The sequence below is a fragment of the Pseudophryne corroboree genome, chromosome 6, assembly GCF_028390025.1.
Source record: "Pseudophryne corroboree isolate aPseCor3 chromosome 6, aPseCor3.hap2, whole genome shotgun sequence".
Taxonomy (NCBI): Eukaryota; Metazoa; Chordata; class Amphibia; order Anura; family Myobatrachidae; genus Pseudophryne; species Pseudophryne corroboree.
In genome coordinates, this window is record NC_086449.1 from 798558159 (window position 1) to 798572794 (window position 14636).

Consider the following 14636-nt stretch of genomic DNA (forward strand, 5'->3'; position numbering starts at 1 on the left):
AGCTATATACAGTATGCAATGTTCATGGCAGAAAGCTATCTACCATCATGCTTTGCATGCATTACAGCAAGTGTGAGCAGCCATTTTGTGGATGCAACCTCTCAATTCACATCACTGAGGTATCAAGCACATTATGCCTCACATCCGTTATGCCTCAGTATTGTCACAAGCATCTAATGGCTTCATAGACTGCATTCCCTTGTATATTGGGTCAGTCCATATAAACAGCTGACTCCTTTGTCAGTGCTTGGTTTATTTAAGCAGGACCCTGCACTGCCTGCACCCTGACTGGACCCTCTAGGGTAGGCATTCCCAAACTCGGTCCTCAAGGCACAAGAACAGTGCAGGTTTTGGTGATATACTACCAACCAATCAACTACCTTGTTACAGGCGGTGTTTAAAAAAAAACGACAGGCTGGTTGGTCGGTACTTTATCTCTCTCCAAGGCTAAGTAAATAGACCCCAAAGACTACATCAGAAATTGCCTTTTGCCCCAGTCACAATTTCCTAGCTGATGTACTAAACTCCGCTCACCTTATCACCGGCTTGAATATTTTCCAGAGGACTTTGATGAAGTTGGTTGGATGAACGACGTACAGGGCCTTCAGATTCTTTTTGTACCTGACAAAGCATAAACACTATTCTGAGTTTGCTGTGGCACACAAGGAAAACCTATCGCCATCAACTGATTTAGCATGGGCGGTAGCGTTAGACCAACAAAGATGTCTCCCATAGCAACCAGCTTGTAGCTACCATTTTTTAAGTACATTCTATAAAATGGTAGCTAGCTGTCCTTTTTAGAATATTGGATACAACTCCCCCCATACAGAGCTACATTTAGGGACCACAGGTACAGTAGTAGTATATTCTGCTCTACAAATTAAAAATAATCTCATACTTCTCAACAAACACGATCTGGGAATTGGGGCATGTTAGGCTCTGCCCCCAGATCTGTCACACCAATATAAGTCATGGTCACATCCCAAAATCACAAGCTCCGCCCCCAATCTCTAAACCCCGCCTATTTTCTGCTGTGCACGTCTGGATAGATACTGGCATGCTTAACCAATGGGCCAGGTTGCGTGACTGGAGGCTAACGTGACAGAAACTCATCATCAATTTTATACTGGTGCTAATATGACTTTGCTATTTGCTCCATCCCTATTGGGCGAGGCTATCAGTATGGCTTTCAAGCGCTACGCTAATATCATTTATGATATGTTTTCTGAAATGACAGTTCCACACATATACCCAATATCTTCGTATATTTATTATTATTATTATAATTATTATATACTTTTATAGTTACTATTATCACTATTATTTATATCACTATTATCATTATTGTTTATATCATTGTTATGATTTATATACTATTATAATAAATTATGAATTATTGTTGTTATTATTATTAATTGAGTATCACTTATCCAAAATTCTAAATCCCTCATTTCTGGGCCCCCTACTGAGATAATGACATATGAATTATATACATTATATATAAATATATATATTTATAAATATTATATATCATATTTATGTTATTATCTCAGTAGGGGACCCACAAATTTGGGATTCTGAATTTTGGATAAGGGATACTCAACCTGTATTATTATTATTATTATTATTATTATTATTATTATTATTATACCTATCTACCACAATTTTTGTAAAGTGGTTCAGAGATTGTTGTAGAATATTTTATGTCTAACATGCGGCAGAAGGAACTATTACCACTGCAACATTATGTCAGTAACTGAGCGCACAGGATCTCACCGTATGAGTGGACAAAGTGCAGTAACTTAGTAACTATATAACAAATTTAATTTTTTTTTATTGTCTTCCATTAAAAATATCATATTCAGCTCCATTATTCTCCCCTCACTTTGAAGACCTTACATCTGAGATTTGTGGCATTCCAGTATCACAGTGACAATGAAATTATTGTGGCCATTATATCAGAAGCCTGGAGGGCCATGATTTCCAGATTTATGTAATGGAACGGGCGGGGAAACAGACAGACACAAAGGAGACCATCACTAGGCTTTCCTGTAACGCTGCCTGCTACATTTCCAGCCAGATAAGATGAAACGCACTCTGTGCAAGATCTGTCCTGCTGTCCTGTACACAAGGGGGGGGGGGGGGTTGTAAATTAAACTTAACTTGAATTTATTTGTTTTATATTTACTATAGTATTCCCTATCACTAACGACTGATTCTACTGAATGGTGATGTGTGACATCTTATAAACTGGTGGGTTTACTGCGGTTTTGGCCTTTAGTGAATCTGAGGTAATCAAAATGGCGGGAAACCCACCAAAACCAGGCGGTCTTGTAAAACCGGTGCTTAGTAAATTGAACCCCAAGTAGCCATATAACTATACATTAACACGTGGCATGCAACTGATATAATACATACTTCCTGTCAAATGCTTTATAGGCGCTCTGTAGCCAGCTCAGCGAGGGCTTGTTACAACTCCTCAAGCCGTAGTGGAAGTAGATGACGGTGTAGTCGTTTTCCACATACTGATCTAACGTATATTTGAGGTATCTGAAACAAAAATACATTGTTAGTTTTTCGGGAAAAATATCACAGTACTCAAAAATACCCTAGACTAGTGTACCCCACTGCTTATCACAAGACTGAATGAGGGACGTCACAGTGCGTATATCACCCTCACGCCTTTAATTTGTCACTATGGCAACCTGGTGGCCAGTATCTGTTAAAGTTCAAGTAGCAAGTGTGAGAGGCGGGATGACGTGACTCTTGTATGGTAGGGAACTTAAGGTGGGTACACACTAGTAGATATATCTGCAGATCAATTGATCTGCAGATATATCTATGGACGGATCGGACAGTGTGTTGAGCATACACTCTGCCCGATCCGTCGGGGACTGACGTCATGAACTGGGCGGGCGTGTACACACGCCCGCCCAATTCAGCTGTCAATTACCGCCGGCCGCCGCAGCATGTGTACGGGCGGTCGGCCGACCGCCGTACACACACAGCGACGCGCCAATATATCTGTAGATATGCTGGAGAAAATATATAACAAGTATATATATGGGCGCTGTGATGAGTGTGTTTTCCCTAGCAGCTGTATAGGTAAGGGGTAGTCAAACCCTTGAGAAAACAAGAAGAAAGAAAAATATACAGCGCTGCTTGACACAGTATAATCTAAAAATGTATATATTTAATATGGAGAATTATAAATGAAGATACTTTTATACAATTAAAAAATTGACACTCTAAAATAGTATGTCTCATGAATGACTTCAGGTGGACTTAGAGATCTGTTGGTGCTGACATTAAATGGACTAAGCACTCATTAGTATAATAAACCCAGCACTAGCACAGTCATAATAATGGACCAGATGTGAATTAGTTCATCCAATTGGATGTAGTTACCAAGTCTGTGTTCCGTTTAGAATGGATCCCATAAGGTATGAGTCCGTGTAGCAACGATGATATAGTTGGGGTCCTGGTTCACAGTTCACTTGGAACTCCGTGTTCCGTTAAGTGGATCCTCCTATAGATGTCGTAGGCAGTAGCAATGCCAGTTGGGGTCCTGGTTCACGGAGGTGAAGATGGAAGCAGAGGTCCTGACTGCAAGTGGTGGCGTAATGGAAGTGCTGGTCAGCATGTGTCCACACAGGTCTTTGCCTAACGCGTTTCGCTGCTCCAGGCAGCTTTGTCAAAGCTTTGCTACTGCCTACGACATCTATAGGAGGATCCACTTAACGGAACACGGAGTTCCAAGTGAACTGTAAACCAGGACCCCAACTATATCACCGTTGCTACACGGACTCATACCTTATGGGATCCATTCTAAACGGAACACAGACTTGGTAACTACATCCAATTGGATGAACTAATTCACATCTGGTCCATTATTATGACTGTGCTAGTGCTGGGTTTATTATACTAATGAGTGCTTAGTCCATTTAATGTCAGCACCAACAGATCTCTAAGTCCACCTGAAGTCATTCATGAGACATACTATTTTAGAGTGTCAATTTTTTAATTGTATAAAAGTATCTTCATTTATAATTCTCCATATTAAATATATACATTTTTAGATTATACTGTGTCAAGCAGCGCTGTATATTTTTCTTATATCTGTAGATATATTGGCTGTCGGCTGTGCTGCGGGGCCGATGCGATAAGTCTGTGAACGACGGAGTTCAGACGTATCGGCCGTACACACTGGTCGACGGACCCGCGATATATCGGCCGTTCAAGAGAACGGCCGATATATCGGCCAGTGTGTACGGGCCTTTAGGGACCAAGCCTTGGAGAGAAATTAAAAGGATGGAGATGAAGGTTAAACATCTGGTGCCAAATGTAATAGAGTTTCAGAAAGTGAGAGATTTGGTAAGATTTTGCAGTTCTTTTTTTTTTAAAGTGGCAATTATTTACACAGCAAGATCAAACTGGTTTTGCAGTGTAAATGTTTGCCACTTTAAAAAAAAAAACAAAAACTGAAAAACCTTAACAAAATAGCTCACTTCCTGAACCTCTCACTCTATTACATTTGGCCCCTGTTGCTCGCAGTTTTTCCAAATGTTTCGATTTGTTTTTGTTTTTTTGTGTTTTTTTTAACAGGCTATCCAATTAGGATCGTCCTTAAAAAAAAAAAAAAAATTCTCACGAAAAAATACACAGGTTCAGTGAAACCTTAGTGTTTTCATCGGCCGTAGCCCTGTTTTCGTAGAGGAAAACGGGCCTGCCTCAGACATGTGAAACGAAATCCCCCATAAGCAGCAGCTCACGTCCGTTTGTCAGAACTAGTTGGATAGCTTCCAGTGAAGCATTTACCCGCGGTCAATGACTTCAGGTAACTGGATACCGCCCAAAGTACCAGTCAATCAGGGCGGGAGTATATTAAGGGGGTCATTCAGACCCGATCGTACGCTTTTTGTGCAGCGGTGCGATCAGGTCTGAACTGCGCATGCGTATGATCCGCAATGCGCAGGCGCATCGGCCGCCGGTGACGGGGATCACCGGACAGAGACGGATTTAATTTTAAGAAAATTGACAGGAAGAGGCCGTTTGTGGGTGTTAACTGACCGTTTCTAGGGAGTGCCCGGAAAAACGCAGGCGTGCCCAGCCGTTTGGAGGGAGGATTCCTGACGTCATCTCCTGGCCGGATCATCGCAGCAGCTGAGTAAGTCCTGAGACTGCAGCTCTCTGCACAAGCGATCGCACCCCTGCACAGCGATTACTCCCTCCCCCTGTAGGTGGCAACTACCTGATCGCAGTGCTGCAAAAAAAAACGCCTGCGTGCAATCAGGTCTGAATCACTCCCTAAGACTGGACCCACACTTCTCTTACCACCGGACAAACGCTAGTAGACTCTGACAGTACTCATGTGCAGGACTCTGGAAAAATGGCTCGGTGGCCATTTTCCCAGCAATTTTTATACTGCACATGCGCAGATCTCTGGGAAAATGGCTGTAGGTACGTTTTCCTAGTGATTTGTGGTGGGTGCACGCACTGCATGGTCCGTGGTGTGGGCATCCCTGGACCAGTGGCCCATGTGTACAGCACACCCTGCAGCCATTAGAGATACGCCACTAACTAGGAGTGGTGGCAGAGTCGGCCCTAGGCATAGGCAAACTAGGCAAATGCCTATGGCATTTGGAATGCCATGGGGCACAAGCATAATCTGCTGATTAAAATTATATGCAGCATGCCTATATTCTGTGTGTGACTGCGGCTGTATCTGCATACGAAATGCTACGTTACAGTGTATTCCTGGAAATCACTGTAACGTAGCATTTTGTATGCATATACAGTCACACACAAAATGTAGTCATGCTAATATAGGCAATGAAAATAAGATACATTTTCTTCAAAAAAAGGTGGCCAACATTAGCAGAGCTGGACGGGAGCTGCATGGCATATTGAGGCGAGATGTATTAGGGCAAATCTGTATCCAAGCAGAGGCAGAGGTCACAGTGCTAGAGGCCGTGTGAGTGCTGTCTGTTGGTAGGTTGCAATAGTGTTCGGCATATGTGTAAGAGGCATTATGTGTAAAAGACATTATATGTGTCATGTATAAATGCATTAATAATGTGTGACATGTGTAAGGGACATTATGTGTATAAGAGCATTAGTAAAGATTGGTATAATGTGTAAGGTGCATTATGTTTATAAGGACATTAATAATGTGTGTCATATGTGTAAGTGGCATAACTGTGTGGTATTATGTGTATAAATGCATTACTAATGTGTGGCATTATGTGTATAAGGTGCTCTACTGTGTGGTGTTACGTATAGAAAAAGCACTACTGTGTGGTCTAATGTGAATAAAGAACAATATGGTGTGGTGTAATGTACGGTAAATAAGGATCAATTCAGTGTAATGTAATGTGAATAATGAGCACTACTGTGATTAGGAATGTATATAAGCTAAAGTGGTACTACTATGCGATGTAACGTGAATAAGGGACACTATTGCATGATATAATATGAATAAAGTTGCACTGCTGTGTGGGCGTAATTTGAATTGGGTTTACTATTGTGTGGCAATGCCCCTTCCCACGCCCCCTTTTGGGCTGCGCACTGAATGTGCGCACTGTTCCTATTTAAAATATAGGGGGTAGCAGCACCAAAATGAGGACTGCTATGACTGAAAGGTGATGGTGATGGTAAAGGGGTGCAGGGTCAGCAGTGGAACCAACAGCGGTGCTAGGGGGCACCAGACAAAATCTTGCCTAGGGCATCACATTGCTTAGGGCCGGCTCTGAGTGGTGGAATGCGTGCTGATGAGTGGAGTCCGCCATGCTCAAATGTGTTACCAGGACAACCACCTTATGAATAAGGGGACCAGTCTTACCAGCATCATGGTTATATGGACATTTGTAAAATAAAAAATAAAAAAATTACATTGGAAGTGTTGCCAATAGCAGCCAATCAGATTTCCACTTTCGTTTATCTATTAGATCGTTTAAAATAATAGCTGGAATCTGATTGGTTGCTAGGGACAATCCATTCACTTTTGCTCTTTAGAACCTTTGATAAGTATAGACGTTGGAGTATCTAACTGTAAGTATACAACTGTCAGTGCCCCGGCGCTACCCAGCTATAATATGCAGAATGCTCGCACCTTCCTCATCCAACATGATGAAGCTTGAGAGACGCTGCAGACATGAATGGGTGAAAACTGGAACTGTCTAGATGTGCAAAATTAGTGCAGGTTTATAGTAGGATCTGCAGCTGTAACTGCGGCTAGATGCCTCCCCTGCAGTGCACATGGTTTTGCCCAACTGCTAAGAAATTTCCTGCTGCGATCAACTTGGAATTACCCCCTATATCTGCCTCCCCTGCAGTGCACATGGTTTTGCCCAACTGCTAAGAAATTTCCTGCTGCGATCAACTTGGAATTACCCCCAAAATACCTTAATAAATCCATCTTTATACCCATAATATATACATATTGGTCCTGACTGAGTCGCACGCAGTGGACACAAATGGTGGATATTGCCAAACATTTGGAGGTGCCCATTAAGAGATGGAAATGGCAGTCTGAAAACGCAGATTGTTGTGTTTCTCTTGTATGCAGCTCGGTTATTAGTTGCAGATTCCCCTCTGATCAATTTGCTGGAAACAGGGGGGGAAGACTCTGCAGAAAGAGACTTCAAACACGTCAGACTGTACATACTTGCTATGTACCAAAACAAGTTCAGTCAGAGCGTACGGTGACATTTTTGGATGAAAGTCACCAGTGGAAGTAGCCTGCGGCTAAGATTTGCTGCAAGCACACAGGTCGCTGGGATTAGTTTAAAAACTGTAGATAATTGCCTATAAAAGACATACTTTTACAGCCAGCAACGGAATATGTACCGCAAATAAGAATGAAATATATTTACCTTGCACGAGCAAACTTATTTTAAAAAGGCCCACGAGATATTGCGTACATGCTATGTTATAAATGACACATTGGGGTATATGTAATAGGGTGCGAGAAGCTGGAGGTTTTGTGCGAGAACACCCGTATTTTTAAAGTGCTAATCATTCACAAGGCAAAAACAAGCCCGCCATATTTATGCAGAGCTGCACAGCAGTGGCCATCTTATGCAGAGCTGCACACTAGTGGCCATCTTATGCAGAGCTGCACACTGGCAGCCATCTTATGCACAGCTGCACACCGACAGCCATCTTATGCAGAGCTGCACACCGGCGGACATCTTATGCAGAGCTGCACACCGGCGGACATCTTATGCAGAGCTGCACACCAGCAATCTATTTTTTTTTTTTTTTGTGTGTCATAAAATACTCAAAGGCATATGGTACATAACCTAGGGGGAAGCATCTGACTTATATAACTACCTTAATAGACCAGTACTGTTACTGTATGTGGGTACTTCTGCAAATAAGGTAGAGGTATAATGGTTTGTTTAATGGCCTGTGAATGATAAGGAATGCCTTAACATTACTGTTTAGGCCAAAGCTAGAGTTGCAAGCAATTCTGAAGGCCGATAGACCTTACTATTTTATAATAAACTGCACTTGTATTGCGGCCTTAGTGCATTTACAAGCAAATCAGTCAAACACCTCTTGGTCCCTTCTCACAAAGCGTAGGCCTGGGGGCGGTGCGCATAGATGCGGCTTATTCAGAATACATACCCTCCAGATGGACCTTTTTAGCAGGTACACTACCTTTTTTTTTTATGGTCTATACCGATTTTTGGCTCTCCAAACTTCCACTGAAAGTATAGGAAAGGAGGCGTGGCCACGCCCCCTTTACCCGCGGCCACGACCCCCTTTTCTAATTTGTACCGATTTTTCTGTGTAAAATGTTGGAGGGTATGAGAATACAGGCGGATGTACACACGGAAGCAGGCAGAATTGAGGCTGCTTTTTGTGTGACTCGGCCTTGGAGCTCTGTGCCCTTTAAATTTCCAGTCACTGGTAATCCTATATAATAAAAGGCTAACGCTGCTACTCACCTCTTTGGGGGGAATTCAAGTGTTTTCCTACAAATTAAATTGTTGCTCCGTTCAGGTGCACACAGCCGTCGGCAATGACATTACTGTTGTGTTGTTCTGTCATTTTGACAGGCTGGTAACTAGTACACTTATTTACTTATTGTTCCATAAGTTATATTTATTTGAAGTTGTGAGTGGCATGTCCCATGCGTATAGGGTAGCATGCCTGTAGGGTGTATGCGATGGCAATTGCGTATTCTGTGATGTATATATATTTTTTTCATCAATAGTTTTTATTGAAATTGTGTTCCGTTGGTCACTATTCTGTGATATTTTACATGGTAAAATGGCTTAAGTTAAGTCTGTACTGGGTGTATTGGGTGTTTTACTACAACAGATAGGAATAATCCACACGCCTGGCAGCTGTCACGATTTTCGGGGGACAATCCCAATTTGTGGACCTCAAAAAGGGGCGGTGTTTACATGAAAGCGGGTTTGGCTTTTACACAACCGGGCAGATTTGGCCGTGGTTTGGATAGACTGCAGGCCCTGATTTCAAGTCTGATGTTGAAGCTAAACGCAAGCTGAGCACATTCCGGTGCCCTGTATTTCCCTCACATAGGGCCTGAATCTGAGTGGGACATAGGCAAATCCGTGACGCCATTAGTTGCTGCAGTCATACCTGTGTTATACTAATGCCGCTACACCTGTACGTCCAGAAATCTGCTACACCTGTGCGTCCAGATGTACCAGGACTGCGTTTGTGCTCCAAAATCTGTACTGCGACGCTGTATGAACAAAATCGATATACAGGCGTGTTGCAACTCAGGCAAAATGACAGGAGCGGATTAGCTGGTACTTTATTTCTCTCCAAGGAATGATACTACGCTCCCAAATATATTTAAATGAGACAGGAGGGGTGGACAGGGAACACTTACTGTATGTTAGTTTTCCCTGGTTATAGAGTGGCCGCACCTTCCACCCTTTTGCCTGATACTCAGAACAATCCCCCCTTACACAAACCCGTTCCGCTATTACTCTAAGGGGGACATTTACTAAGCAGTGCTAAGAGCGGAGAAGTGAGCCAGTGGAGAAGCTGCCCATGGCAACCAATCAGCACTGTAGTAACATCTATAATTTGCATAATATACAATTGTACGGAGCAGCTGATTGGTTGATGGGACAACTTCTCCACTGGCTCACTTCTCTGCTCTTATCACTGCTTAGTAAATGTCCCCCTTTATCACAGTAGGGCAATACTGGCGGTGTTATACTGCGCTGGCGGTGTAATACGTGACTTACTCCAGCAGTCGGACATGGTCGATCTCGTGACAGGGGGGCAGATAGCAGCAACTGAAGGTGATGACTTTCCTCCCGGAGTTGTCGTCACCTGGAAGACAAAACAGAAACGGATCCTGTCATCAGGTAACCACAAAGATTCATTCTAGCGATGAAAATATTGAGCCGTGTTATAATTCGGTACCTCACCTCGTAGGCAGCAGATGTTGTGAGCGAGACGTATAATCCATAATGTAACAATAACAGCACGGATACCAGCATAAAACAATTACCAGCAGAGATACACACGATTGCTAAAATGCTTCTCAATGGATATAAATGAGGATGACCTGTCACAGAGGCAGGAGTTCCGTGAGGAAAATCATCTTCATGTTCAAATAACTGGTAATAATAAATATTCAAACACAGTTCACTAGATACCAGTCACATGACTCCGGGGTTTACGTACTCAGCTCCTAACTGCCATTTGTCAAACACAGCCTGTAACATGACAGTGTGGAGCTGATTGGCTGGTACTTTATCTCCATCCACTTTATCTCTCTCCAAGGGGTCTATTCACGAAGCAGTGAAAAAATGTGGAGAAGTGAGCCAGTGGAGAAGTTGTCCATGGCAACCAATCAGCATTGAAGTAACATTTATAATTTGCATACTATACAATTGTACGGAGCAGCTGATTGGTTGCCATGGGCAACTTCTCCACAGGCTCACTTCTCCACACATTTCACTGCTTCATGAATAGACCCCCATGGCTTAGTACATAGCCCCCTTGGGCAGTAATGACAAGCTGTGGTTTACGCAGAACTCCAGGAAACAATCAATTGTATCTGTGAACTTGACACTCTGACAAAGGGGGTCATTCCGAGTTGATCGCTAGTGAAAAATGTTCGCAGCGCAGCGATTAAGTGAAAAAGCGGCACTTCTGCGCATGCGGCGCAGTGCGCGTCATACTTTCACAACGGGCGATGTATTTTTACACAAGGTCTTGCAACGCTTTTCATTCGCAATGGCAGCTGCAGAGTGAGTGAGTTTTCAGGGAGTGTTCGAAAAAACTCAGGCGTGCCAGGAAAAACGCAGGCATGGCTGGCCGAACGCAGGGCGTTTGCGACATCAAAACCGGAACTGAATGGTCTGAAGTGATCGCAAGCGCTGAGTAGGTCTGGAGCTACTCTAAAACTGCACAATTTTTTTTTGTAGCCGCTCTGTGATCCTTTCGTTCGCACTTCTGCTAAGCTAAGATACACTCCCAGAGGGTGGCGGCTTAGCGTTTGCATGGCTGCTAAAAACTGCTAGCGAGCGATCAACTCGGAATGACCACCAAAACCCTGTGTATTCCTAACGCAGATTTCCCTGTGTACCTCTATGGGATATGAGTAAAACCTGGAGATTTTGCTGGTCACGATATATATAGATCTATAGCTATATATCTGCTAATGCTCCGGGATGCAGCACAAATATAATATATCCTGAACTGCAGAGCACTACAAGACACCATAACCTCAGGCACCAGCAATACAGTGCAACTTGCTGAGTGTTGTAGTGTGCTCCCAATTAATGCAAAATAATAATGAGATTGAAGCAGATCAGTCTATGGGGGTCATTCCGAGTTGATTGTAGCTGTGCCGTTCGGTCACGCCTGCGTTGGCCGGACCGCTCCCACAAAACGGCGGCCAAATGCCGCCGTTCCGCCACCTCCCGCCCAGCGACTGCCTCTGCCTGTCAATCAGGCAGAGGCGATCGCAGCCCTGTTATGGCCTTCGGCCGTCAGGCATGCGCCGGCGCACTACGGCGTCGGGCGCATGCGCAGTAGAGACCTGTTCGCTCGGCTGCGACAAACAACAGCGAGCGAACGGGTCAGAATGACCCCCAATGACTGGACATGTGGGTAAATGCGATGGAATGATGCCCTCTATCAATCTGTATGTGTGGTTGTCTGCCAACTGTGGTAACAGAAACTTGCAACCTACGCATATGGCAGATTGGACATGGACCTTTACGCCTGCTGTTCAGAGGTAGAGACCACGGGGGGTCATTCCAAGTTGATCGCTCGCTAGCTACTTTTTGCAGCGCTGCGATCAGATAGTCTCCGCCTACAGGGGGGTGTATTTTCGCTTTGCAAGTGTGCGAATGCCTGTGCAGCAGAGCTCTGCAAAAACATTTTGTGCAGTTTCTGAGTAGATCTGAACTTACTCAGCCGCTGCGATCACTTCAGCCTGTCCGGGGCCGGAATGGACGTCAGACACCCGCCCTGCAAACACTTGGGCACGCCTGCATTTTCCCAAACACTCCCAGAAAACGGTCAGTTGACGCCCATAAAGGCCTTCTTCCTGTCAATCTCCCTGCGATCTGCTGTGCGAATGGATTCTTCGTTAAATCCATCGCTCAGCAACGATACGCTTTGTACCCGTACAACGCGCCTGCGCATTGCGGTGCATACGCATGCGCAGTAGTGACCTGAACGCTGCGCTGCGAAAAACGGCAGCGTGCGAACAGGTCGGAATGACCCCCCATAATCAGAGTTCAACACTCAATAAGGGAGAGAAGGTGACTGTTCGGTACCTGCCACAACTCACCAGCCACGTGGATGATGCCATGGCGGGCAATGTCGTAATACGGATGAGTTATGCTGACATCACTGGCTTCCCGGTATCCAGAGTCCACGACTGTGTCATCACCCAGATGTGCCAACTCCTCTTCATCCTTCTGTAGCTCTACAACAGTCATAGGGATGACGACAAGAGTCACTCACACAACACAGGAAGACTCACCGCCGTTCACCAGGACTTAATATAACGTTTGTTGCAAAGGTAAATGAAGACCAATACATAACTCTAGTTGTCAAACCAAAATGTTTTCTTTCTCTCTTTTTTTTTTTAAAGGTATCAAACTTTAACAAATAACTTGATTAATCAGAATCCAAACTTCCCAAGAAATAATTAGGGAAGCTGTCTTTTTAGTTATTGACTCTGTCCCTACTCTCTTCCTTATGGTCTAATCATTCCACTGGCATTCCATGCAAATGAGGGGGAGGAGACAGATTCAGTGGGCAATTCGGTAGTTTAAAGATAAACTAAAATGTTCCCACTGTGATTTAATAAATCCAGCAATTTATGTTTCTCGTTTTTTCTTCAAAGCCAGGCGTACGCATCCAAATAATTTATTATTTTGAAAAACGAAAATAGAATTTATTACATCTAATCTATTTTCAGGCAAAATTTGAAAAGTTCTCTCTATAGGGGAGATGTATCAAGCCTTGGAGAGGGATCAAGTGGAGAAGTTGCCCAAAGAACAGTCTTTAAAATGACAGTTAGCCGATTGGTTGCTTTGGGAAACTTCTACACTTTCTCTCCAAGGCTTGATATATTTCCCCTTCTATATGTTCTGCTTGCCAATATTCACTTGCAGTACGTAGATGTATATCAGTATTTTATGGGGTACATCCCGACGGTCACAGTCCCAAACATCAGAATACTGATGTGGGATCCCAATGGGTGAAATTGCAGCCAACCTGAAAAACGGTTGTCCCTGGAAATTGCAATTAAATGTTTTTGGATTCATACTTGCCAAGTCTCTCGGAAGGTCCGGAAGAATCCCAAATTTGGGGGTACTCTTCCGGCCTCCTGACAGAGATAGCCATTCTCCCGATGCCGTCCGCTACCTGACTAAAGTGGGCGGACTGGTGGTTGGATGATGGAATTTTAATTAAATCATGTCTTCCTAGCTCTACCCACGCTGTAAAATACCAAGGACTACGCGTTTAAACAGTGGTGGTGGTGGTGGGGCCACGATGACGAGGAGATGGCGCATTAGATTGGGTTTCCTCTCTCTGTGACTCTCCTGGAACGGAGCTTTAGAAAGTTGGCGAGTATGGGAGTTCCTGGTTGTTAAGTTGGGACAAAAAGTGGGAGCTGGCATGAAAGAGAACTGTCTCATGGGAGAGTCATGCGTATGCGGAGGGGACGCCGGTGTTACCTGGCATGGGACAGGTGAAAGTCCCGGAACTAGCGATAATATATGTCAGGCGGTGCGAGATTTGCAAAGTGCCGAACCTGCTGCTCTAAATTTAGCGCTAAATCACCCAAATCACTTGGCACTTTGCAAAGCTCAAACCCTGGACCTGATTCAGAGATGTACGTACACCCGATGGTTTAGGTACATCTCCGATGATTGGACGCCTGCATGGTCCTGTATGGTCACACGCAGTGCTCCTTGTCTTTCAGGCTGTGGCCACTTAGGGGGCAGGGGTGGTCAGAGCTGGGCAGCACTCTTGAATAAGGGGCCATGACACCCCCTTTTTCTGGGAGTGACGAGGCCAGGGTCTGTGTCTTCCCATTGCAGGCTTCCTGGCGTCAGCTACGGAGCTACGCGGGCCAGTCTGGGTAACCTCAGGCGTACTCAGATGGCTGA

At 44.2% G+C, this 14636-nt stretch overlaps 1 protein-coding gene across 1 annotated transcript in view; it reads right to left on the reverse strand.

Moving 5' to 3' along the window:
• The window catches only part of ARHGAP8 (Rho GTPase activating protein 8), a 91946-nt gene extending 78993 nt beyond the window's left edge, over nt 1-12953 (reverse strand). Inside the window, exons 1-4 of the mRNA XM_063930065.1 lie at nt 12803-12953; nt 10236-10323; nt 2419-2550; nt 535-621 (exon numbers count right to left, since the gene is read on the reverse strand). Of these exons, the coding sequence (XP_063786135.1) occupies nt 535-621; nt 2419-2550; nt 10236-10323; nt 12803-12953 (458 nt within the window). The remainder of the gene's footprint in view (nt 1-534; nt 622-2418; nt 2551-10235; nt 10324-12802) is intronic.
• Between the last annotated feature and the right edge of the window lie 1683 nt (nt 12954-14636).